Source organism: Anabrus simplex, chromosome 1, assembly GCF_040414725.1.
Source record: "Anabrus simplex isolate iqAnaSimp1 chromosome 1, ASM4041472v1, whole genome shotgun sequence".
NCBI lineage: Eukaryota > Metazoa > Arthropoda > Insecta > Orthoptera > Tettigoniidae > Anabrus > Anabrus simplex.
In genome coordinates this window covers 54695821-54717745 of record NC_090265.1, presented here as the reverse complement: position 1 = coordinate 54717745, position 21925 = coordinate 54695821, and the positions used below count along the sequence as shown (strand labels likewise).

The 21925-nt window shown below is 38.8% G+C and overlaps 1 protein-coding gene across 1 annotated transcript in view; it reads right to left on the bottom strand.

Moving 5' to 3' along the window:
* Window positions 1-21925, bottom strand: part of LOC136884060 (intermembrane lipid transfer protein Vps13) — an 816621-nt gene that overhangs the window by 724538 nt on the left and 70158 nt on the right. The window contains exon 7 of the mRNA XM_067156088.2: window positions 18437-18560. Coding sequence (XP_067012189.2) covers window positions 18437-18560 — 124 coding nt within the window. The remainder of the gene's footprint in view (window positions 1-18436; window positions 18561-21925) is intronic.

Genomic DNA, 21925 nt, shown 5'->3' with positions numbered 1-21925 from the left:
AGAGTGTTTACTTCGTACTGAGATTACGAGAAAACGCAAGATAACATTTAACGCAAGTTTAGAAAAAAGTATCTTATCACAAGTTTCCATTACAACAGGATGTGCGATCGTAATTTATGTGAAATATATTCCTTAAAAGCGGACTTTTCCTTATGCCAGGGTTCATTAGAAGGGGGTTTAAATAACATTGTGCTTATGGTGATTTGGCTGCGCCTTTCAAAAATCTTCATTAAAAGCGAGAATTCCTTAAAAGCGGGCACGTAAAAACAGGGTTCTGCTGTATATAGACAATACTGAATTTAATCATTTTAAATTATATGAATTTAATTATAAATGATTTGTCATGGTGCAAATCATTCATGTTTAATCCACGCATTGGTATTTTCTTGTGTTATTGTTCATGTCTTGCCATGAAAGATAGATGAGGTGTGAACATGGGGTCATTCTGAAATAAAACCTAAAAATTGAAGTTATTTGAAGCAATGAACCATCCACTAAGCTATAAGAATTCTAAACATGGTCCTCTGGTTCTGGATTAATGTAGGAAATACAAACTTTATGATATACAACTTAGGTTCTTCAATCTGCCGAAACTAATTTTGAGTAATAATTTATAAACTACCTGGAAAAGAAAACATGACACCAATATTATACTTGAAAAAGAAACAACTTAATTAAGTCAAAACTGAAAAGAGATGGCTTCAGATATTACCAAAAAAAATTACTGTGATTTATGCGATATTACCTGTTGGAAATGGATATAACCTATACATTATTCAGTATTGTGATGGTGGCAGATTACTTGAGCTGGGAGTGCAGGGACACCATATTTTGTGCAGATGGGTTCTGAACCATGGTGCTGCAATCAGGTGAATGAACAAGTCAACAAGATTTTGGTTTTCCTTGATTCATGATCTCTGCGTTTACATCACTGTGATGTAGAGTTCAACCAATCAGAGACTATTTTTAATAAAACAGCGTGGAAAGTAATTACAGTATGGTAGAGTCATTTTCCATGCTCTCCTGAGTTCGGGAAGAAGAGAGTCAACACGACTTTGCTGCGATGGGAAGAAGTCGCATCAGTCTTGTGACAACATATGAAATATATATTATCCGATCGGCTCTTGTTACACCCTCCTCTATGCAACCACCAGTGAAGACCTACTACAACAACAAGTCCAAACCAGATATGATCATCACTGGTGGTTTGGTCTCTATCTAACCATCGTAAAATCCTGGAATCTATTTCCAGCTCAGGCTCTATCCAAGTAAACAGCAATGATATAAAAAAGGTAACTTGCTTCCAGTACCCAGAATCCCACCCTACAATATAATAACGGCAGTATTGATCATGATGTGCAAATGCAAGTTAACACGACTTGGTTGTGATGGGAAGAAGTCGCATCAGTCTTGTGACAAGAATGTGTCAATTCGACCGAAGCCTAAAATCTAATGGACAAATTTATTTAATCGTGTCAGAAGATACATCAATCTTAAAAGTACAAGATTAACATACTACGGACAATATAAAAGGTAAATAAACTTAGGTGGTATACAGTCACATCATAAACGTCAATGATAGGTTATAAAAACTCTATGGAGAGAAACTGCATTAAATATCACTGTGATCAGTATTTTACCAAATCATATGCTTCAGGTGTTGTCTTCATCAAATCCTCCATTGTACACTTAGCTGGACATAGTCTACAAGCAAGAAGGTGATCCTTGATTTGTTCTTCCCTGCACTTGCATATGGTGGTGTCGGAAGTGTATCCCCCATTTCATCAAATTCATCTTCGACCTACCTATCCAGCATCGTTACCTGTTCAGCATTTTCCACAAAACCCTTCCATTGCCATGTTCTAAAGGTAAACTTTCACAAGGAATAATCCAGTCTTCAACTCTTAACTCTCCTTTTCCATGATGCCACTCTGATTTTTCAGGCTGTTTCGTAAGGCTTTTTGTAGAATGAAGGAAACTTTCCCTTGACTTGAGCCTTCTATTTCATGGTTTGTACCCATTTGGAGGATGATTTCCTGAGTTGTCTGCCTTTGTTCTTTCAATTCTGGCTGAGAAATTCAGTCTAAGCAATAAAACTTTTCTACATCTGTAGGTCTTAGGCGACCAGTGATAAGTCAGCAGGTATCATTCAGACTGATGTCTACTTACTATGAATGACTAGATGTATACCGGACAGGGCATGCGTATTCTGCAGTGGAGTAGCAGAGGGCCAAGGTAGTTGTTCTCTAAGCATGTTAGCTTGTGTCCCCCAACTGGTACCAGCGAGTTTACGCAGGATATTGTTTCTTGCTGATACCTTTTTTCCTTTTCAATCAGTGAGCTTATAGGCAAGAGTTCAATCTAGAGTAACGAGCACCAATGCAGGAGGAGGAGGAGGAGGAGGAGGAGGAGGAGGAGTAATTTAGGGAGGAAGACAGTATTTAGGGGTGGGAGAGTACTAAAGTTGAATTCCTTTCCATGACATTATGTCATAATATTCATAGAAAACACCATCATTGAACAATGATCCGCCCAGTTACACTATATAGAACTGAAAGCTGACCAAACTCCAAACCCACTGAGTGCCATCTCCACATGATGAAGATGAGCCTGGCTCACGGATCGCTGGGGGGCATTTTGTCCATTACAGAGATGATGAGGGAGAGAGGACCCCAGTGGTTCGGACATATAGTTTGCCCATCACAGAACAATGTCATCAACATCCCCCACCACATACAAATAAATGGTTGTCACTAATGGTGGATCAGAAAAATGCTGGAAAGACTTGAAAGCCGACATGAAAATCACTAGCCTTTGCCCAGAAGATGCACATCATCGGGAAAATTGGCATTCTAAAATTAAAATAGCAGATCCAGCTCATGCAGGATGACTGAGGAGGAGGTTCATCATCAATGTTGCACTCCAGTCATCCGGGTGTGGTTAACAAGCCTCTTCCACTCCTTTCTGTCCTTCCACATTTCCTACTCCATTACTTCCGCAACATCCAATCCAGCTTCTCTAATGTTCTTCCAAATCTGATCCATCCACCCTTTCGGTCGTCCACCTAGTCTCTTTCCCTTAACTTCCCCTTCCAATTTCCTCCTTGCTACCGGTTCCTTTCCCATTCTTTTTATATGTCCGAACCATTTCGGTCTTCCCTTCTGTACGTTCTGCACTAACAGTTCTATATTTAGCTCTTCAGTGACTTTAATATTTTGGATTCAATCTCTTTTCTTTTTAGCCGATCATCTTAAAAATTTCATTTCTACTGCTTGGACCTTACTATCTTGTCTCTTATTAGTTACCAGCATTTCTAGTCCGTATGTTACAACTGGTATGAAGTACTGTTTATATAATGTTAATTTCGTTCTCTTGAGTACTTTGTCATCCCATAAAAGCTCTCTGACCTGATGATAAAATGTTGTACCTTTACTTAGTCTTAATTTCAGGGTTGATTTCATTACTTCCATTAAAAATGCTACCCAGATATGAACACTGTTCTACAATCTCTAGCTGTTCTCCATCTATGTTGTTCACTTGGCTTCTCTTTTTCTCTTTAACCACAGGGCATGTCTACAGTTTTCTTTTTACTAATTACCATTCCAAACTCCTTCAGATTTTCATTCTAAATGTCCAGTCTCCTTTGTACTTCCTTTTCTCCCTTTCCTCAAATCACCACAAATACCAAAGCATTCACTTCATCACTACTGATACTCTGTTTTACAAGTTTTATGATTTTATCCATCAATATAATAAACAATAATGGTGACAGTGCACTTCCTTGCTCGAGACTTTTTGTATAAAATGTTTCTGAGTCACCACTCCCCACTTGTACACTGCTTTTACTCTCATGGTACATTTTTATCTTGTTAATGACTTTGGTTCATTCCTTTTTGTAGGCATTCCCATACATGTTTTCTCTTGAGTGTATCATAAGTTTTTTTCCAAATCCAAAAACACAAAGATGATTTCCTAGTTCCTTTCCAGATGTTTTCCCACTATCGTTTGCACTGTAAATATCAAGTCTACAGTTGATCTATTTGGTCTAAAGCCATATTGTTCTTCCTCTAACTGTGCTTCTATTATATCCTTCAGTCTTTATTCTAGGAATTTCTCCATTATTTTTAGCCCACGTGATAATAGGGTTATACCTCTATAATTTTCACATTTCTTCCCATTTCCTTTTTTAAATAATAGTACAAGGTTTCCTTGTTGCCAATCTTCAGGCAACCTTTCATCCGCCCATATGGAATTGAGGGCTCAGTATAGCCACTATAGTCTACTGCTTCCTGCTGCCTGAATCATATCAGCATTGAATTCGTCTTTTCCACTTGCTTTACCTTTGGTCATTGCTTTCACTGCCATTTCAAGTTAAAACCATCGGGTTCTCTTCTTTTTTTTTTTATCTATTATTTCTATTTTCTTATCTCCTTCCTCTGAGCAGTCATCCTCATTATAAAGTTTTCCAAATTTTTTGCCATCACCTTCTGAAGACCCTTTTTGTCATGTACTATGGGTCCATCTTCCCTCTCTTATGACTGGATTTTTTTTTATTTATTCTTTTCGATTTTATACTCTGTATAATAGTTTCTGATTTCCTCGGCTATCTTTCTCAATTTTGTTCGTTAACTCTCCCCAACATTTCTCCTTTTCTTCCTTGACACTCCTCTTTACTTGTAGTTTCAATCTTTTGTATTCCACATGTAACCTTTCTATCTTACTCTCATCACTCCGGTATGTGTTTTGCTTTTCCTTATCCATCTTATCCATTTCTTCACCTTGTCCCTTTCTTTTATTTCTTTTTTAAATTTGTCTGTCCACCACTGTGTCTCCTTTCCCTTAAAATTTGCTTTTGTTTTCCCGCATACTTCCATTGCTGCTTCCACAAACGTTTGTCTTAAATTGTCTCCCTCTTCTTCTCCACTTCGTATTTCCGTGTTAGGCAACTACCTTTTTATCCAATCTTCGAATACCATTCTTTTCCTCCTCCTCCAATTCCCAAATCCTGAGCTTTCGTTTCTTCTTCAGTACAATTTTAGGGATTTTTACTTGTTTTAATTCCACACTTAATAATCTATGAACACCTTCCATACTTTCACTGGGGATTATCATCGTACTCATGACGTATCTTCCCCATTCTCTGTCTGTTATTATAAAATCAAGGAGTGTTCCATACTGTCCATCCCAACTATATCGGCGGATCTTCTGGCTATTTCTCTTCATAAACTATGTGTTCTTTATCATCAGGTTATTTCTGATTTTAAAAAGTCCAACAGTTTCTCTCCATTTCTTGGTTCTTGTTATACCACTACTCTATCTTAGGCTTTTCATCTTTGTTATTTTTCTTTCATTTTCACCTTTGAGGAAGGGATAGAGCAACCGATGCAAAATCGGGAGGTTGTGGGTTTGGATACCACAAGCATCCAGTTGGCCATTCTTGTTCTGCACTTAATCTCTTCAATATGTACTCGACACAACCTAATACGTTGAAGGTTTATTTTGAGTACAATGCGGTCAAAATAATTCAATATTCATTGAAAGGTACATTCCTTTTAAAAGATCAAAATATAAGACAACATAATATCTATATTTCTTACAAAAAATTACCATTTCTATCAGTCTTCATGAAATTATATTACTGATATCTTCAGCAATTTAAAATCAGGAAAAAATTTGGTGATAGTATGAACCTACTATGTAGACTAACGCAAGTGCAATAAACAGTGATAACTTGAAAACAATGTTCTCTCACCCATGGGTAACTAATGCAGATATCGAGCTCGAATGATTATCATTTTATATTATTATTATTATTATTATTATTATTATTACTACTACTTGTACGTATAGCTACGAAGTGATGTACATCCATTATTATTATTATTACATACGTGAGGTTATGTCATGAAAGTATTAGTATTATTATTTACATAGTGAATGATCGTGTTGTGAGCGAGGTTATGTCATGAAAGTATTATTATTATTATTATTATTTTATATATATATATATATATATATATAATTTGCTGGGGCCATCAAGGACCACGTTAAGTCTTGTTGCATTTGACACTGAACTTGGCCTTCTTTAGTGCCCAAATTTCCCTCATTCTTTGCGAGTGGGCCTGCTTACACTCCTCTGTCCAAGGGGCACCGTGTCTTCTCTTCGGTTGCTCGTCTCGGTTTAGCCCATTCGTCAATATTTTCTTGCGGAAGAGATCTCTGTTAAAGGCGTCTTCAGCTGAGATATGTAGCATTTGCAGGTCTTCTTTGGTATTTCTAAACCAGGGAATTGTGGTTTTGGGGTTTGAATCAAAAAAGTGAAAGATTTCTTTAGTTAACTTTCTTCTGTCCATTCTTTTCAATGACCGTAAAATCGTGCCCGTCTTTTTCTGATTGTGTCGGTAATTTTCTCTATTTTGCTGTAGACTTTCTTGTTGGATCTCTTTTGATGGATTCCATTTCTGTACTCTGATCCCAAGATTCCTCTCACAATTTTGCGTTCTCTTTTCTCCAGTTCTTCAAGGAGTCCTTTGTTGGCATTTAGAGACAGCGTTTCGGCTGCATATAGAACTACTGGCTTCAGAACTGTTTCATAATGACGTATCTTGGTCTTTTGGGAAAGGCATTTTTTGTTGTAGATTGTGCGGGATGTTTGATAGGCTATTTCCAGTTTGCGTACTCGCTCCTTAAGTGCTTCTTTGTCTAGTCCATTTTTCATGATGATCTCACCCAGGTATTTGAATTTGTCTACTCGGGTGATGTCCCCGTATTTTGTATGGAGTTTTGGTGGAGCCTCTTTGATGTTAGTCATTACTTCTGTTTTCTCAAACGATATCTGCAAACCAGTTTGTTTGGCAATTTCCTTTAAAATTTCAACTTGAGCTCTAGCGGTTTCTATGTCGTTTGAGAGAACAGCAATATCATCGGCAAATGCTAAGCAGTCTGTTGCGATCCCCTTGGATTTGGTTCCTATTCTCAATGGACTGTAGTTGGTTTCCTGTAATCTCACCCGCCAGGTTCTGATGATCTTTTCAAGAACACAGTTGAAGAGTATCGGGGATAGCCCATCACCTTGTCGGACTCCTGTTTTGATGTCAAAGGAATGCGAGAGACATCCGTGGAACTTCACCTTGGATTTTGTATCGGTCAGGGTGGCTCTAATTAATGCCAGCAGTTTCAAATCAACTCCAAATTCATTTAAGATGTTTAGCAGGACTTCCCGGTCAATGGAGTCGTACGCTTTCTTAAAGTCCACAAAGACAGACACATACTGCTTGGACCTTAGTGTACAATATCTGATGATCGTTTTCAGATTTTGGATCTGTTCAGCTGTTGAGCGACCTTTTCTGAACCCTCCTTGGTATTCACCTATTTGATGTTCGACTTGTGCTTCCAAACGCTCCAGGATGGCAAGTGATAGAATTTTGTAAGTCACGGGTAGCAAAGATATTCCTCTGTAGTTGTTGATGTTCTTCATGCTGCCTTTTTTGTGTAATGGATGGATCAAAGCTATTTTCCAATCTTCGGGTAGGGTCTCCTTGTTCCAAATTTCTTCTATTTGCTTTTGCAAGATATCAAGTGATTCTTCTGGGGCATATTTCCATAGTTCTGCTACTACTGAGTCTTCCCCCGGCGCTTTGTTATTTTTGAGACGGGCAATGTGGCGCTTGATTTCGTCTCTGTCGGGTGGTCTGGAATCTGGGTACCTGAGTAAGGGTTCCTTGGTCTCAATGGCGCTTTGCGGTTTAGAGCAATTAAGTAAATTCTTGAAGTATTATTATTATTATTATTATTATTATTATTATTATTTACGTAGTGAATGATATTGTTTGTGAGGTTATGTCATGAAACATGTGCTATATATAAATATTCATATCAGTTCAGTTAATGTAAATACCTGTAAATTCAGATTGTTATTCTTACCTGTATATAGTATTGTGCCTGGCCAGGTTACCAAGCTACAGTAATGGAGTAGACCGTACAGCCAGGACTCAATGCCGAGTGTTGGGCGGCGGTAAATAAACTGACTCCCTAAGGATGCCAACGGCTTTTGGTGGATGAGCTCCTTTAAGTGGGGTGATGGTCCCCTCAGTGGAGGAAATGCAGACTAGAATCCATCCCTGATAGAGGACAGCAGTACCTATCAGTACCAGGATGAGGCGTTAAAAGAATGACTTTGGATCGGCTCATCACTGGATTATTATGGGGGTCACTGAATCAGCATCAACGGCCATGATACTGCGGTGTGGAAAGCAAGGGGAAACTACCACACTACCTACCCAAGAGAATCTCTGATGGATATGGCGAATTTGGAAATGAATCCGTCAAGCGATCCGGTTGACATCCGGTGCCATCTCAGGTCCAGGCTGAATGGTGTGGAATTGGTGACTGGGCACATGAAGATAGACTCCCAGGTCTTGAGTGGGAAATCTGCGACTGGGAGGAGTAACATTTTAAAGAGAACATCTCTTTGATGCCAAAATAAAGTAGCAACTTGGAATGTAAGGGGACTCTTGCAACCTGGGAAACTTCAGATCACTGAGAAGGAAATGGAAAAATCACAATGTAGACTTACTAGGTCTATCTGAAACACACTGGAAAGGTAATGGCTCCTTCTGCACCACTAAAGGTAATACGGTGTACTTTTCTGGACCAGATGAAAGCACCAATGGCGTTGCAGTAATTATCCCTCCGCATTTGGCAAATCTAGTGGATGGATGTTCTGACAATCATCCACTTAACACTTAAAGCAGCACCATGTAAATTCCATATTATTCAAGTGTATGCGCCTACATCTGTTTCGAGCGAAGAAGAAATCGAGAAATTCTATGGAGAATTAGATGACGTAATGAAGAATATCCCAAGTAAGGAAATATCAGCAGTTCTTGGAGACTTTATTGCAAAGATTGGAGAAACGACCATTGACAGTGAGTTTAGACACATCATGGGCCATTACGGCATTGGAAAGCAAAATGATAGTGGAGAGAGGCTACTACAGTTTTGTATGGAACGTGAATTATGTGTAACCAACACATTCTTTAAACATCATATTCGTCGACTGTATACATGGTGCTGTCCTGATGGTCTTCATAAAAATCAGATTGATTTTATATTGGTTAACAATTGCTGGAAATGCTGTCGTGAATGCAAAAACATACCCTGGTGCAGACTGTGGCTCAGATCACCAACTACTGTTTATGGTGTTCGGGTTGAAGCTCAGAGGTATGCATCATGTACCTTGTAAAATGCAAAAGGTAAAAGGTAGAAGGTGAAGGAGTTTTGGTGTGGAAATCCAAAATATTCTTTTGAAAACTAGAAAGAAGCACAGTACTGATGAAGGGTCCACATGGAAATACCTCAAACAAAATATAGTGACCATTGCGATGAAACATTCTTCTCCAATGCAGAGTCATCGTAAGTGTTGGATCACTGATCTTACATGGCAGTTCATAGAACAGCAGAAACAACTGAAAGAAACAGGCTTGCATATTCAAGACAGAATGATACTTTGAGCTGTGTCGTGAAATTGAACGTAATTGCCGCTTAGACAAACATAAGTATCTGTCAGGAATCTGAAGAAATTGAAGCTCATGGCCATCACAATGAGACACGAGATATATACCGTGAAGTAAAACAGCTGTCAAATAAATACAAACCTCGTGTATGGTCCATAGAAGATTCTAATGGTCATAAGATACATGATTTTGAAACTGTATTGAATAGATGGAAACAGTGCTGTGAGGAGTTGTATAAAGAAGAAACAGTACAGCCGATGATTGAACGGCGAGATTTTGAACAAGAACCAGACATCTTACTTCAGGAAACAAAAAGGGCAATTACATCGTTGCAACCGCACAAAGCACTGAGTTCTGACAACATAACAGTTGAACTACTGAAAGAGACTGGCAATATTAGTGCTCAAATTATCACAGACATGTGCAATAAAATATGGAGAAATGGCAAATGGCCAACTGACTGGGTTACATCTATTCTTATCCCCTTGCATAAAAAGGGCTGAACAATAAAATGTGATAACTACAGGACTTTATCGTTAATCTCACATGCTAGCAAGATCATGTTGTATATCTTGAAAGACAGACTCCAAAATTATATTAGTACACAGATTCCCCCTGAGCAAGCTGGTTTCGTCAAAGGAAAAGGCATAAGAGAACAGCTGTTGAACATCCGACAACTAATCGAAAAGAGCAGAGAATTCCAGCATTCTATGATCATTTGCTTTCTATACGATAGGAAAGCCTTTGACTGTGTTCAATGGGAGAAACTTTGGCAAATGTTATTGGAAATGGGAGTTCCAAAACATCTTATCTGGTTGATAAAGAATCTATATGAGTCTAACACAACAGTTGTCAGGATAAATGGCAAGATGTCTGAAATCTTCAAGACAGAAAGGGGCGTTCGCCAAGGCTGTATATTGTCACCCCAGCTTTTTAATATAAATCCATGAGTACATCATGAGAACTGCATTGGTTGAATGGACTGGTGGATTTCCTATTAGTGGCAGAAAGATATTAAATCTCCAATATGCAGATGACACTGTATTGATTGCCATCGATGAGACAGAAATGACAGAGCTTTTAGACAGTGTTAGAACTGAGAGCATCAGTTTGGGTTTGCAGATCAACATGCAAAAGACAAAAATTATGGTAGTTGATAGGCCTGGCAAGCTGAACGAACTCAGTGCCTTCAGCGAAATGGAAATTGTTACAGAAATGTTGTATCTGAGTGCCGTTATAACTAACAACAGCTGTGAAATAGAGATCAAGAGAAGGATTGCCATGGCCAAGAATATCATGTCTCAGTTATCTCATATTTGGAAGGATCGCTCCATTTCTGTAAAGCTAAAGATGAGACTAGTACAGACACTGGTATTCTGTCTTCCTCTATGGTGCTGAAACGTGGACTTTACGAGCTTCAGATTTGAATAAGATCAACTCATTCGAGAAGTGGTGCTGGAGAAGAATGCTTCACATTCCTTGGACAGCATTTTGAACCAACGAATCCATCATCAAGGAGCTGAATATCAGTACCAAGTTATCGGCAAAATGTCAACAGAGGATTCTCCAATTCTTTGGTCATATTTTGCGTCGTGGAGAAGGAAGCCTCGAAAAGCACAATCTTGGGAAACGTACCTGGAAAGAGGAAGCATGGGCGAGCACCTATACACTGGATAGATGGCATGAAACAGGCAACAAAGACATTGTTCATACAATCTACCCGTATAGCAGAAGACCGTGGAGGATGGAAACAGGTACAAAGAGATATCTTCAGAGATCACGATCCTCAGGATTGAGCAACCGATGCAGACAGACAGTACATAGTCCGGCCCCGCGGTGTAGGGGTCAACGCATCCACCTGTCACCCGGCAGCCTCGGGTTCGATACCCGGCTGGGTCAGTGTTTTTTAATTGTACAGGATTAATATTCCTGGCCTGGGGAGTGGGTGTTTGTGTCGTCCTTAATGTTTCTTTCCTCACATTCAACACTCTACACTTCCTCCATTCCAATTACACGCAGGTTCATATCACATGGTGCAAGTAGGAGCAAAAGATCTCTCTAGGTCAACAACCCGAACAAATAGCATTTTTTTAAAAATACCTGTATATATCAATTGTAATCCATAATTGTGAAACACACTGTAACTTCCAGAATGGTAATAGGCACTAGAACGATTGAGAATATTCTGTACATTGAAATCTGTATACTGGACACTCTAGAATTTTCACGAAGGTAGTTTTTTTAATAACGTAGCTTTCTAGAAACCTGGCCAGGATACCTACATAAAAAGACGATCTTGACGGTGAAGTTACTTACTGTTAAGTGAGTTGTTGGAAGAGAGTTATGGTGTAGCAAGAATATTTATCTCGTGTGACATGCAATCGTTGCAGTCTCCACATTGAAGCGACAGTTCGTTGTTTTTAAAATGGCGGCTTGTGATGCAAGTGTTTTGTTTGTGCCAACAGCGATTAACCCTAGAATGGTAACAATATGCCTCAGACATACATGCAAACGTAAATGTCCGCCAAAGTGAGTGACCGGGACAGGGCATCCCTACCCTCCAGCTATGCTTCAAACAGCAACCCCCCCCACGTGTGTCATATCCCAGCTGTGTTCCTGTCCACGTTCGGTGAGTAATAACCCTCTTACGTAATGTAGTGCGCTTGATAAGCGCATAGTTACCATCAATTGGTGTGATTCTTTCTAGTTTATTTCATATGAGTTTTTATCAAATTTGTTGTAGGTTATTTTTCTTTTACTTGAGTTACTTCTGGACACAAGAATTTACTTTCAACAAGCTAGTAAGACTGTCTTGAGGTTCTCTCTCTTTTTTTTTTTTTTTTTTTACTGGTGTTTATTTTTATGTGCCACTTGTGCCTTGTATATCTTGTGTTGGAAATAGAATAATTAATTCAAGTTTCAGAAAGAAAATATAATTTAATTCACCTCTATACTTAGTGATGTAGTTAACATGAACGTTGGAGAAAAGAAAGGAGACAGTACAGACGTTGTTTCGCACCGTGTATGCCTTGGAAGCATACAGTTACCAATAGGCGTTAAATTTCCTTGTTACCATTCTAGGGTTAAGGTTATGTGTGTGCTTAATTTGTAAATAAATGTTAATAAAATAATTGTACCACTTACAGCATCTCGTCTGCATCTTTGTGGATATGTAAAGATTTGAAATTGTTTTGCTGCTGATCTTGCCATTTGGGGAGAAACTGAAAGGGATGTTCAGAAAAGATTGGATCTTTGGAATACCAAGTTTAAAGAATATACGGTATGTTAACTGTGAGCAAAACAGTAGTAATGAAAGTAATCAGGACAAATACATCTTGTAACCTCACCTTTGAGGGAGAGAAGTTTGAATTTGTGAATACCTTTGAATATCTCAGGAATACAAAATGATGGATGTGCCAAGAATGAAGTGTTGCACTGGATGCAAAAAGGATCCAACTTCTTTCATCAAGTACGGAACATAGTATGGGAAATGAAATGGCGTATGGCTTTCAGTGCCGGGAGTGTCTGAGGACATGTTCGGGTCACCAGGTGTAGGTCTTTCGATTTGAATCCTGTAAGCGACCTACGTGTTGTGATGAGGATGAAATTATGAAGATGACACATACACCCAGGCCCCGTGCCAGAGAAATTAACCAATGATGGTTAAAATTCCCGACCCTGCCAAATATCAAACCCGGGAACCCTGTGACCAAAGGCCAGCACGCTAACCATTTAGCAATGAAGCCACACATAGTATGGGAAAAGAGAGTTTCTCAGAGGGCTAAACAGACCAGTTTAAAACTTATCTCCTGCCCATCATAACATAACCAGTCTGGCAAGTTGCATCATGCATGAAAGAGAAGAAAGTCAACTGCAAGCTTGTGAAATGAATTTCCTTAGATCAGCTGTACAGATAACAAGGAAAGACAGAATTAGGAATGATCAGATATGAAGAGACCTGAAGGTGAGCCTGACCATGGAAGAAAGGCTGAGTGTTGCAAGGTTGAAGTGGCTAGGAGATGTTAAGCGGATGCAGCGAACTCTAATTCCAAGGCAGTATTTTGAGAAGATCGTTCCGGGACGAAGACCGATTGGATGTCCTAGAACACGGTGGTTACACCAGATTAGAAAAGAGAGGATGTTTCTGGAGAGAGAAGCAGCATACTGAAACCGTACAGTGTCCTGTACAGCTCATGGGAATGATGTGGGCCTTTCTACACCATTAGTATAGGCGAAGGGGATCGAGCGGCGTCCGGCCAGAACGGAACCCGCGAAAAGAGCGCCTGCGGACAAAGGAAAGACAGAGCAAGAGCCAAGCCCCCGCGGAAATACGCTCTCAACTTGCAGAGAGAGATAGAAGGGGACGCGATGCTGGAGTAGTCAGATACGCCCCGAGGTGTGGCTTAGCTTCCCAGAGTTCAAAACGAACATAAGGAACTTCCGGTTTTTTATGCACGTGTCACGGGTGCCAACGTCGGACTTTGGCGCGTAAACAATGGAATGATATTTTAATCCAGACATAGGAAAATTATGCGAGACACACCATTGAATAGAGCGGAATTTTCTGCGTTCCCCAGACTAAAAATATGTAATAACTTATGCAGGGGAAGAAATGAGGTCACCAGCTGTCAAGATGTAACATATCGCTAACACATGTGGATACAGTGGCGTCACCCAAGCCAAGAGTCGCGCTCAAAGTTGACTCCACCTCCCGAGGGACGCTATGAATTAATCAAGGGCGGGAAGCAAATTACATAAAAACTGCTGATCGTAGGTCCAGCACGCCTGGCTCAAATGAAAGAGGAGACAGAGGGCTACAAGATGCAATATTTAAATATCGTCAATTCTTGGTACGAAAGGAGCTCTTGTTCTTAATGAACCGTGAACGTTGACGCCCCCAAGCTTCCGGCGGGCAAGATAATATAGGCCGGGCAGGCCATTGCAGAGACAGTTGTTCTTTTACGAGTCGTTGAGAAGGACACTGTGTCCCGCGGTGCCCCAGTTTAAGTCAGAAACCTTTGACCGCGTACTGAAAGTGCCATTGTGTCCAGCACGCTTTGTGAAGTGAGCGGGAGGCCAAACGAGCCTAGGTATTGTTTCTGTGCTGCGTGTCAAACTAGTAAAAACCGCGAGCATAATTTACCAACAAGTAGCAGAATACGGCTGAGAAACTGCCGGTTTAATGAGTCAGTGAAATTCATAATTTGGTATCACCCAAAGTGTTGCTTTGAATCAGGGGCTCGAGTCTCGTGAGCCACCCAATTCTTACTGTGAACGCGCCCGCCGTAATTTGAAAGTCCGTCTTATTCGTGGTGTAAACTCTGAAAATAGAGGACGTGTGACGAGTGTAAAGTGTTACCCACTTGGATTACTGTAAGATTTCAGCTGTGACGAGTCCCCCAGGATGTCGGACTTGTATGGACCAGGGATGAAGGACTGCACGCCCGCCACCTACCGAGTGGTCATGGAGTACTAAGAACTTCACCCTGGGTCTCCCGTGGAAGGAGAAACAACGGCCACCAAACAGATGAGTGATGTCCAAATTTAATTTCTAAGCATGACATAACCCGGGGATAGGATTAGCGTTCTTTTGTAAATATCAAAATGTTGTAAGTTAATGCATGTCCTATATGGAAATTTTATTGATTTTTATAATGTTGAAGTAAACTCAAGGGAGCTAAATTCCCGGACGACTCATATTTCTTTCTTAATGATTAGCTTATCGTGAGGGTTATATTTTTAGTAATATGTAGAATGTCCTAGCAAATATGGGAACAAGGTTAGGAGAATATTTGAGTTTCCCGTAGGGGTGGTTGGAACAATAGTGTTGGCAAGCAAGGAACCATGTCAAAATGTTGGTAGTTACTGTCCCACGTAGCTGTCGTAGATGCCGGGGAAACTCATGGGTCAGTCAGACAATGCATGCCTAGCTTACACATCTAATCAGTGCATGTACAGCAAGAAAGAAGAAATCCCGACCGAGAAAGGTATATGTGTGTATATGTGTGTTATTTAGGTAGGTGTGTGGAACCATGTGCAAGTCTCCCGTGATTTTTGGATTAATTGGCCAGAATGGTTTGGAGTGTTTTTTTTTTTATCTATAGCCGGGGTGAGGCCCAGAGGCAGGAGTCTCTAATCTTTGGTCAGAAGATTTAAATATAAGTATAGTTCCTGTGGCAGGAACGAGGGGTCATGAGAGCCATATGCCCAAGGGAAGAAGATACGCGATATGAGACGTAGTGAGAGGGCCGAATGCCCGAGTAATTTTACGATGAAATGGGTTAGAAGTGATTGTGCCCACAGACGGCGCTCAGCGATAATAATGAGAGAGAATAAAAGAGTATTTTATGGGAATTCCACGATAATATGAATAAGCAAATGAAATGGGCCATGGATATGTGTCCCCGAGACGAGAGGGTGAACGTTTGAGGGAGAGAAGAATCTGGCGTGGCCGATGAATGAGAAATGGCCGCGCGAAGTGAATGACCGGCCTTCCTTGTTTTTTTTGTGAATGTCTGGCTCTCGCCCTCGTGACAGAGGGATCCCTTTAAACCATTGTGTTAAGACTAACTTGGAGCCCTGGGTCAACCTCGCGCTCCCCTCGGTTGGTTTAAATGGCTTAGCTAAGAATACTTGTATAATGATAATATCACGGTGATTTCTTTTAAAGGTATTTAATAAATGAGTAGGGATCCCCCCCAGATATCCGGCGATATGAGATTGTAACTATTCTAGGGATCTACAGAACCCACAGTACCTCTCGGAGACAGTGATAACCATGCTGTTTTTTTTTTCTAGGAATGGCTCTCCTGTGTGCATGAAGTGTATATATCCATATATCTGTGTATGTTTCGTAATTATGTGCACATATTTTTGAGTTCAAACAGAACCTATGTGCACGTTGTGTGGTCTTGGTGATAGATGAGGAGTCCAGGGTTTAGCAAAAATGGTATTTGTGTTTGTTTGTGCATTATGCAAATGTGTCTTTTAATATGATATTATGTAGCGTAGGCCCCGGTTATGTTCGTGCTTAGAACAGCTAGTAATATTTGTGTATAGGGACATCAGGTCATCTCACGGTGTGATCGACAGAATGTATAAATTTCATGAACGGTATGAATTAATGGGGAAAAATGAACGATAGCAAGTCGCAAAACCTCAATCATACCGTTATGCAGACGACGCCCATGGGCGATTCGTATTTTAAAGTGATTATTATTTTCTTTTCCTCCCATATGTGGAGAGTCATTGTATAGAGCTGTGTCAACTTTTTTTTTAAATTGTCATATTTGAATAAACTTGTATTCGTAACCCCTATTTTATGAGTCTTGTCATTTGTAGCAGTGCTAAGCAGTATCCAATAGGCATTTGAACCCAGAGATCCTACTTTCATATTATAGACATAAGGCTCCATCTTAAGTATTAGTTTTTTTTTCTTTCTTTCGAACGTACCACTTCCCCAAGTGCTCAGGCTGCCGGGCCGGCACAGAAAGTAGGAAGGAGAGCGGTCCGAAGCTCGTTAAGCAATTCGACCCGCTCTTCGATCCAATCTCATCCGTGGGTGTTTACCTCGGTACGTGGAGGCATTCTTATGCGTGGGTCATCCATTCGAAGCCCGGTAGGGTGTAATACAAAGAGCACAACAAATGGAGGCACATTGTTCAAAAACATCCTACCCAGCTCGCTGGAATGATTTCATGATGACTACGACAGCAATGATACGATAATAACTATGTACAGCGATTGAAATTTTATCCATACATCTATCTTCATTAAGACACATATCCAAATACAAAAATTCATTGCTAACCATTTTCTACGCATATTATGACAAACACTGCTATCAGCCCATGTACTACTTCTAGGCTGTATACGTACGTGTCTGAAGACGTTCCCAAGTATCACTCAGGGTCAGCTCTTCCAATTCAAAGAGAGTATTCCCTGTGCTTCTGAATCTGCACCACTGGAATGTCTTTCCTTCAAGGCAGTTTAACTGTTGCTACCACATTACTGTTGGGTGTCCTTGGCCTCTCTAAGGTTCTGTGATGTACAGTATTCTCACCACATTGTTTGATGGGTCTGTACCAGCGGAACTGCCTCTTCTTCAGTTTCTGACTGCTTGTGTGATATCAAATGATTCTTACATGTGCACATTGCTTATTCAGTTAGTCCAGAGGAATGCCTGCATATCATCACAACATTTGCATCTCTGTGGCATGCATTTGCTGATTGTGTTTGTTTTGCCTTGTCAAGCATTCGGAGCTATAAAAGGTAAGATCCGACAACCATCTTTTAGACTTTTTGTTTAAGTTTTACCAGTATCCATCTATCGTACACGACACCTGTCAGCGATTTCCACTTCAACCAGCCAACACCGATGTACCAGATATAGTTGTTGATTGTGGCACTGGTGGCAATAAGAGAGTCAAGATACCTGAACATGCTATCATCAATACTGACTGGATCAAGTAGTTCACATTCTGTGAATTTGCAGAACATATATTCTGTCCTCTTACAGCTGATTCTGAGTTTGTTTCTCTCCAGAAGTGCTCTCCATTATCCTATAGCTACATAGACCTTCCATGTGTTTTGCCAACCAGAATTACATCAGCCCATGTATTTAATATACATAAATAATATCCGAAGTTCGTATTATTGTAATGATTGTAGATGTGTAAAAGAAATTATTATGATGGAACACCCGATTAAATATAATGCAATTAATGAGTGATGGAAGACTGGAGGCAAAAACCAAACTTTGGGTGGTTTCTTTATCATGGTTCTCAACAGAGTAGCTTCTCAATTATTCTCAATAATAACTATGGCATCACTGATACAACTCAAGTAAGAATCTATCTATTAATATTTTCTATATTTTTACTGCTTTAAGTACAAAGCACATATAGCTTAATACTACTCACCATTCCTTGGCATGTCCTTTCTTCGGTACATTAGGGCGATATTTACGGTATGGAGAACCACGAATCATATAACCAAAAGATTCTATCAATCCTATCAGGTTGGCATACTGCTCCTTACTAATGCCTGAAAAATAAACAAATTGTTTTCAGATCAAATTTTAATCTATGCAAAAGTACAATGATGTAAAAAAATTGATATTACAAATTCAATTCATAAAATTTACAGTAAGATCTACTATATCCAGAGTACCAAACAGCTGGCCTGGGACAGGAGCTGATGGAGACAGCTATGGTGTCAGGAGCCTTCCAATAGACAGAACACCTGATGATGATGATGATGATGATGATGATGATGATGATATCCAAAGTATAAGTAAGACTTATTTGGCAACTTACAGTGAAAGATGTCCAAGGGAAACACTTTCAGTAGTGGTGAAGAGAAGAATTCCCCCAGCAGGCCTTAACTCATCCAGCATAAATAAGGGGGGAAAAATCATAGATACAGAATTCAATTTTTTAATCAACAGTGTCCACAGGGGCAGCTCTGAAGCTTAAGAGTGTGTGTGGTAGGGAGTGTGACTATTCAGGAATGGATTCATTACACATATTTTATTTTGTAAAGTATTTGAATGTTATCAAATAAATTCCTCCAAGAAGTATATAAAAAGTTACTTAACACAATAACTTATTGTGTCGATATTACATAAATAAAAATAAATAAAATTAATTAAAAAGTATCACTTTTAACAAAACATTGATGCAAGTGTAATGGACTAGCATAACTTGGAAACAATTCTCTAACCCATGGGTAAATAACGAAAATATCAAGCTCTATAATAATAATGAATAATAATAATAATTTGATAATAATAATAATAACTATGGCATCACTGATGCAACTCAAGTATTATTATTATTATTATTATTATTATTATTATTATTATTATTATTATTATTATTATTGCTCTTCAATGTGGCTCTAGATTACATCATGAAAATCTGGCAAAAAGAAAACCCACCAAAAATCAAAATTGGAGCAAAACCCTCAATAAGGACAAACTGCCTAAGGTTTGCAGATGAATTAGCTCTTTTAGCCCTTGACATGGAAGAAGTCTGTACTCAGATCAGCAGTCTTCAGAAAATTGCATTAAAAATAGGATTACAAATATCCTTTGAGAAAACTGAGGTCATGCCAATGAAACCCCTTGATATAAGTGAAATCATAAATGATCAAAAAATTAACATAGTCCTACAATTTAAATACCTTGGAGAAATCATTATGCACAACTTAAGTGAGAAAGCAACATGGATAAATCATCATCAGTCGGTTTACTCATTGCTGAGCGTCGTGACCTAATTTCTTCACTTCATTAGTAACTGCATCCTTAACAAGATTTTTCCATGCTGAGCGGTCTTCAGCCCTTCTTAAGATATTGTGAAGAGGTAGACCGGTGATCTTCTTTGCTTGGTCTAACCATCTACTTGTTCTGCCTCTTGGTCTGGTCAACATATAACAAAAAATGCTTGTCAATAGACACTAGGATCCAACACTACAAAACTGTAACTTTGCCTGAAGCCACTTATGCTTGCGAAACCTTGTTCCAAATTAAAAATGAAAGAAGAACTGATCAGCTCTTCAAAACTGAAAGAAGAATTATTAGAACTTGCATAAACAAAAAGTACCACGTTGAAGGAGTCTGGAGAATCTCCGAAATGAAACTGTCTATCGAGAGATCGACCCAGTTACCAGCATGATGAAGAAGAAAAGAATCTCTTATTTCACATCTTATGAATACCAGAAAACAGGATTTTACAACAACTAGTGATGAGAAATCTGGGAAAGAAGACAGGAGGGTAATGGATCAAAGAAATTCAAGAGGATCTCCAAACAGTTGAACACGAATAAAATTGCCACCCTTCTTAAGAATCACAAAATTTTCAACTGAAATGATGCACAGAAGGCCTGTAGAAATTTCAGACGAATTAAGAACACTGCGATCAGAACAAAATAGGCAGATAAGAAGAATTAAACAGTACAACCTTCAAAGAAAAGTGTACATGGAAGACTCAAGTGGTCCAATGTGGCCAATAAAGTTATTATTATTATTATTATTATTATTATTATTATTATTATTTATGCAGTTATATACAGACTTTAATTGGTATAAATCGTGATATTATTTGTGAGGTTATGTCATGAAACATCTGCTGTATGTATATTAATATGAGTTTATTTAATGTAAGAACACATAAGTAATAGTGTATCATTTATTATTACCTGTAAATATGATGTATAAATCCAGCATAATATTGTGCAACACACTAATACAGGAATTGTGCAGAAAATTCTTTTCATTGTAAATAGGCTATTGGAGACTCTCAAAATTATGAGAAAACATGGTGTGTCATTCTTCTAGAAGCCTAGCCAGGCAATGTATATAAAGAGGAAGTCTTGAGAGTTGAGCTGTTTAACGAGACTTGTAGTGGAAGTCGTTGACAAGTGTTTGAATTCAAGTACGTGAACTTTGTTGGGTTGGTAGCTGGTTGACATGCAAGTGTTGCAGTCTTCTTATTCTCCTTTGTAGCAGTGTTTTGTTCAAGTGTGTATAATTTGTAAGAACTGTACACAATTTACAGTATTTCATGTGAACATCTTTGTAGTTACAACACTGGCAACCGTGACAAGGAGGTGAGAATAATATTCACCAGTGAATACGAGTGTAAGTGGGAATCAGAACAAAATTCAAGTGACAGACTAATATAACTTGGAAACAATATTCTTTAACCCATGGGTAAATAATTCAAATATTGATTATTATTATTATTATTTTTATTATTACTGTTATGACTTGTGAGTGTCTCTATGAAGTTTTTATATCCATTTATTATCATCATTATTATTTACGTAGTTTTGTACGAACCTTATTTGGTATAATCATGATCGTATTATTTGTGAGGTATGTCATGAAACATCTGCCGTAGCCTATATATATTAATACGAGAGCTTGTAATTAATAGTATATAATTTATTATTACCAGTACCTGTATATACTGTACGAGTATAATCCAATGTAACATTGTGCAACACACTGTAGTAAGTCCATAACAATGCTATTGAACCCTTGAACTTACCATTCCATCGTTGGTCGGCCACGGCTGCTACAGTAGAACAATATAGAACTCTTAAATCATGGGTCGTTGCGGGAATAAATTCGGTCACGATCTTAACCAAACGATGTGGTTCAGAAGAGAGCCTAACTACTTGAAATGAGGAGCAAATATGGTGCTTACTAACTTTTATTAAAATCGAAATGACACAACATTGTTATTTTAATATAAATCCTTGAGAAAAAAAATTATAAATTATTTATTATTGAATGTTTCAAACGCAGTCACATTGCATAGCGTTGGTTGATTTGTCACAATATCAAAGAGTTGTTTCGGAGAAATTAGTACATTAGTGGACAGCGAAACTGAAAAACTGAAAAA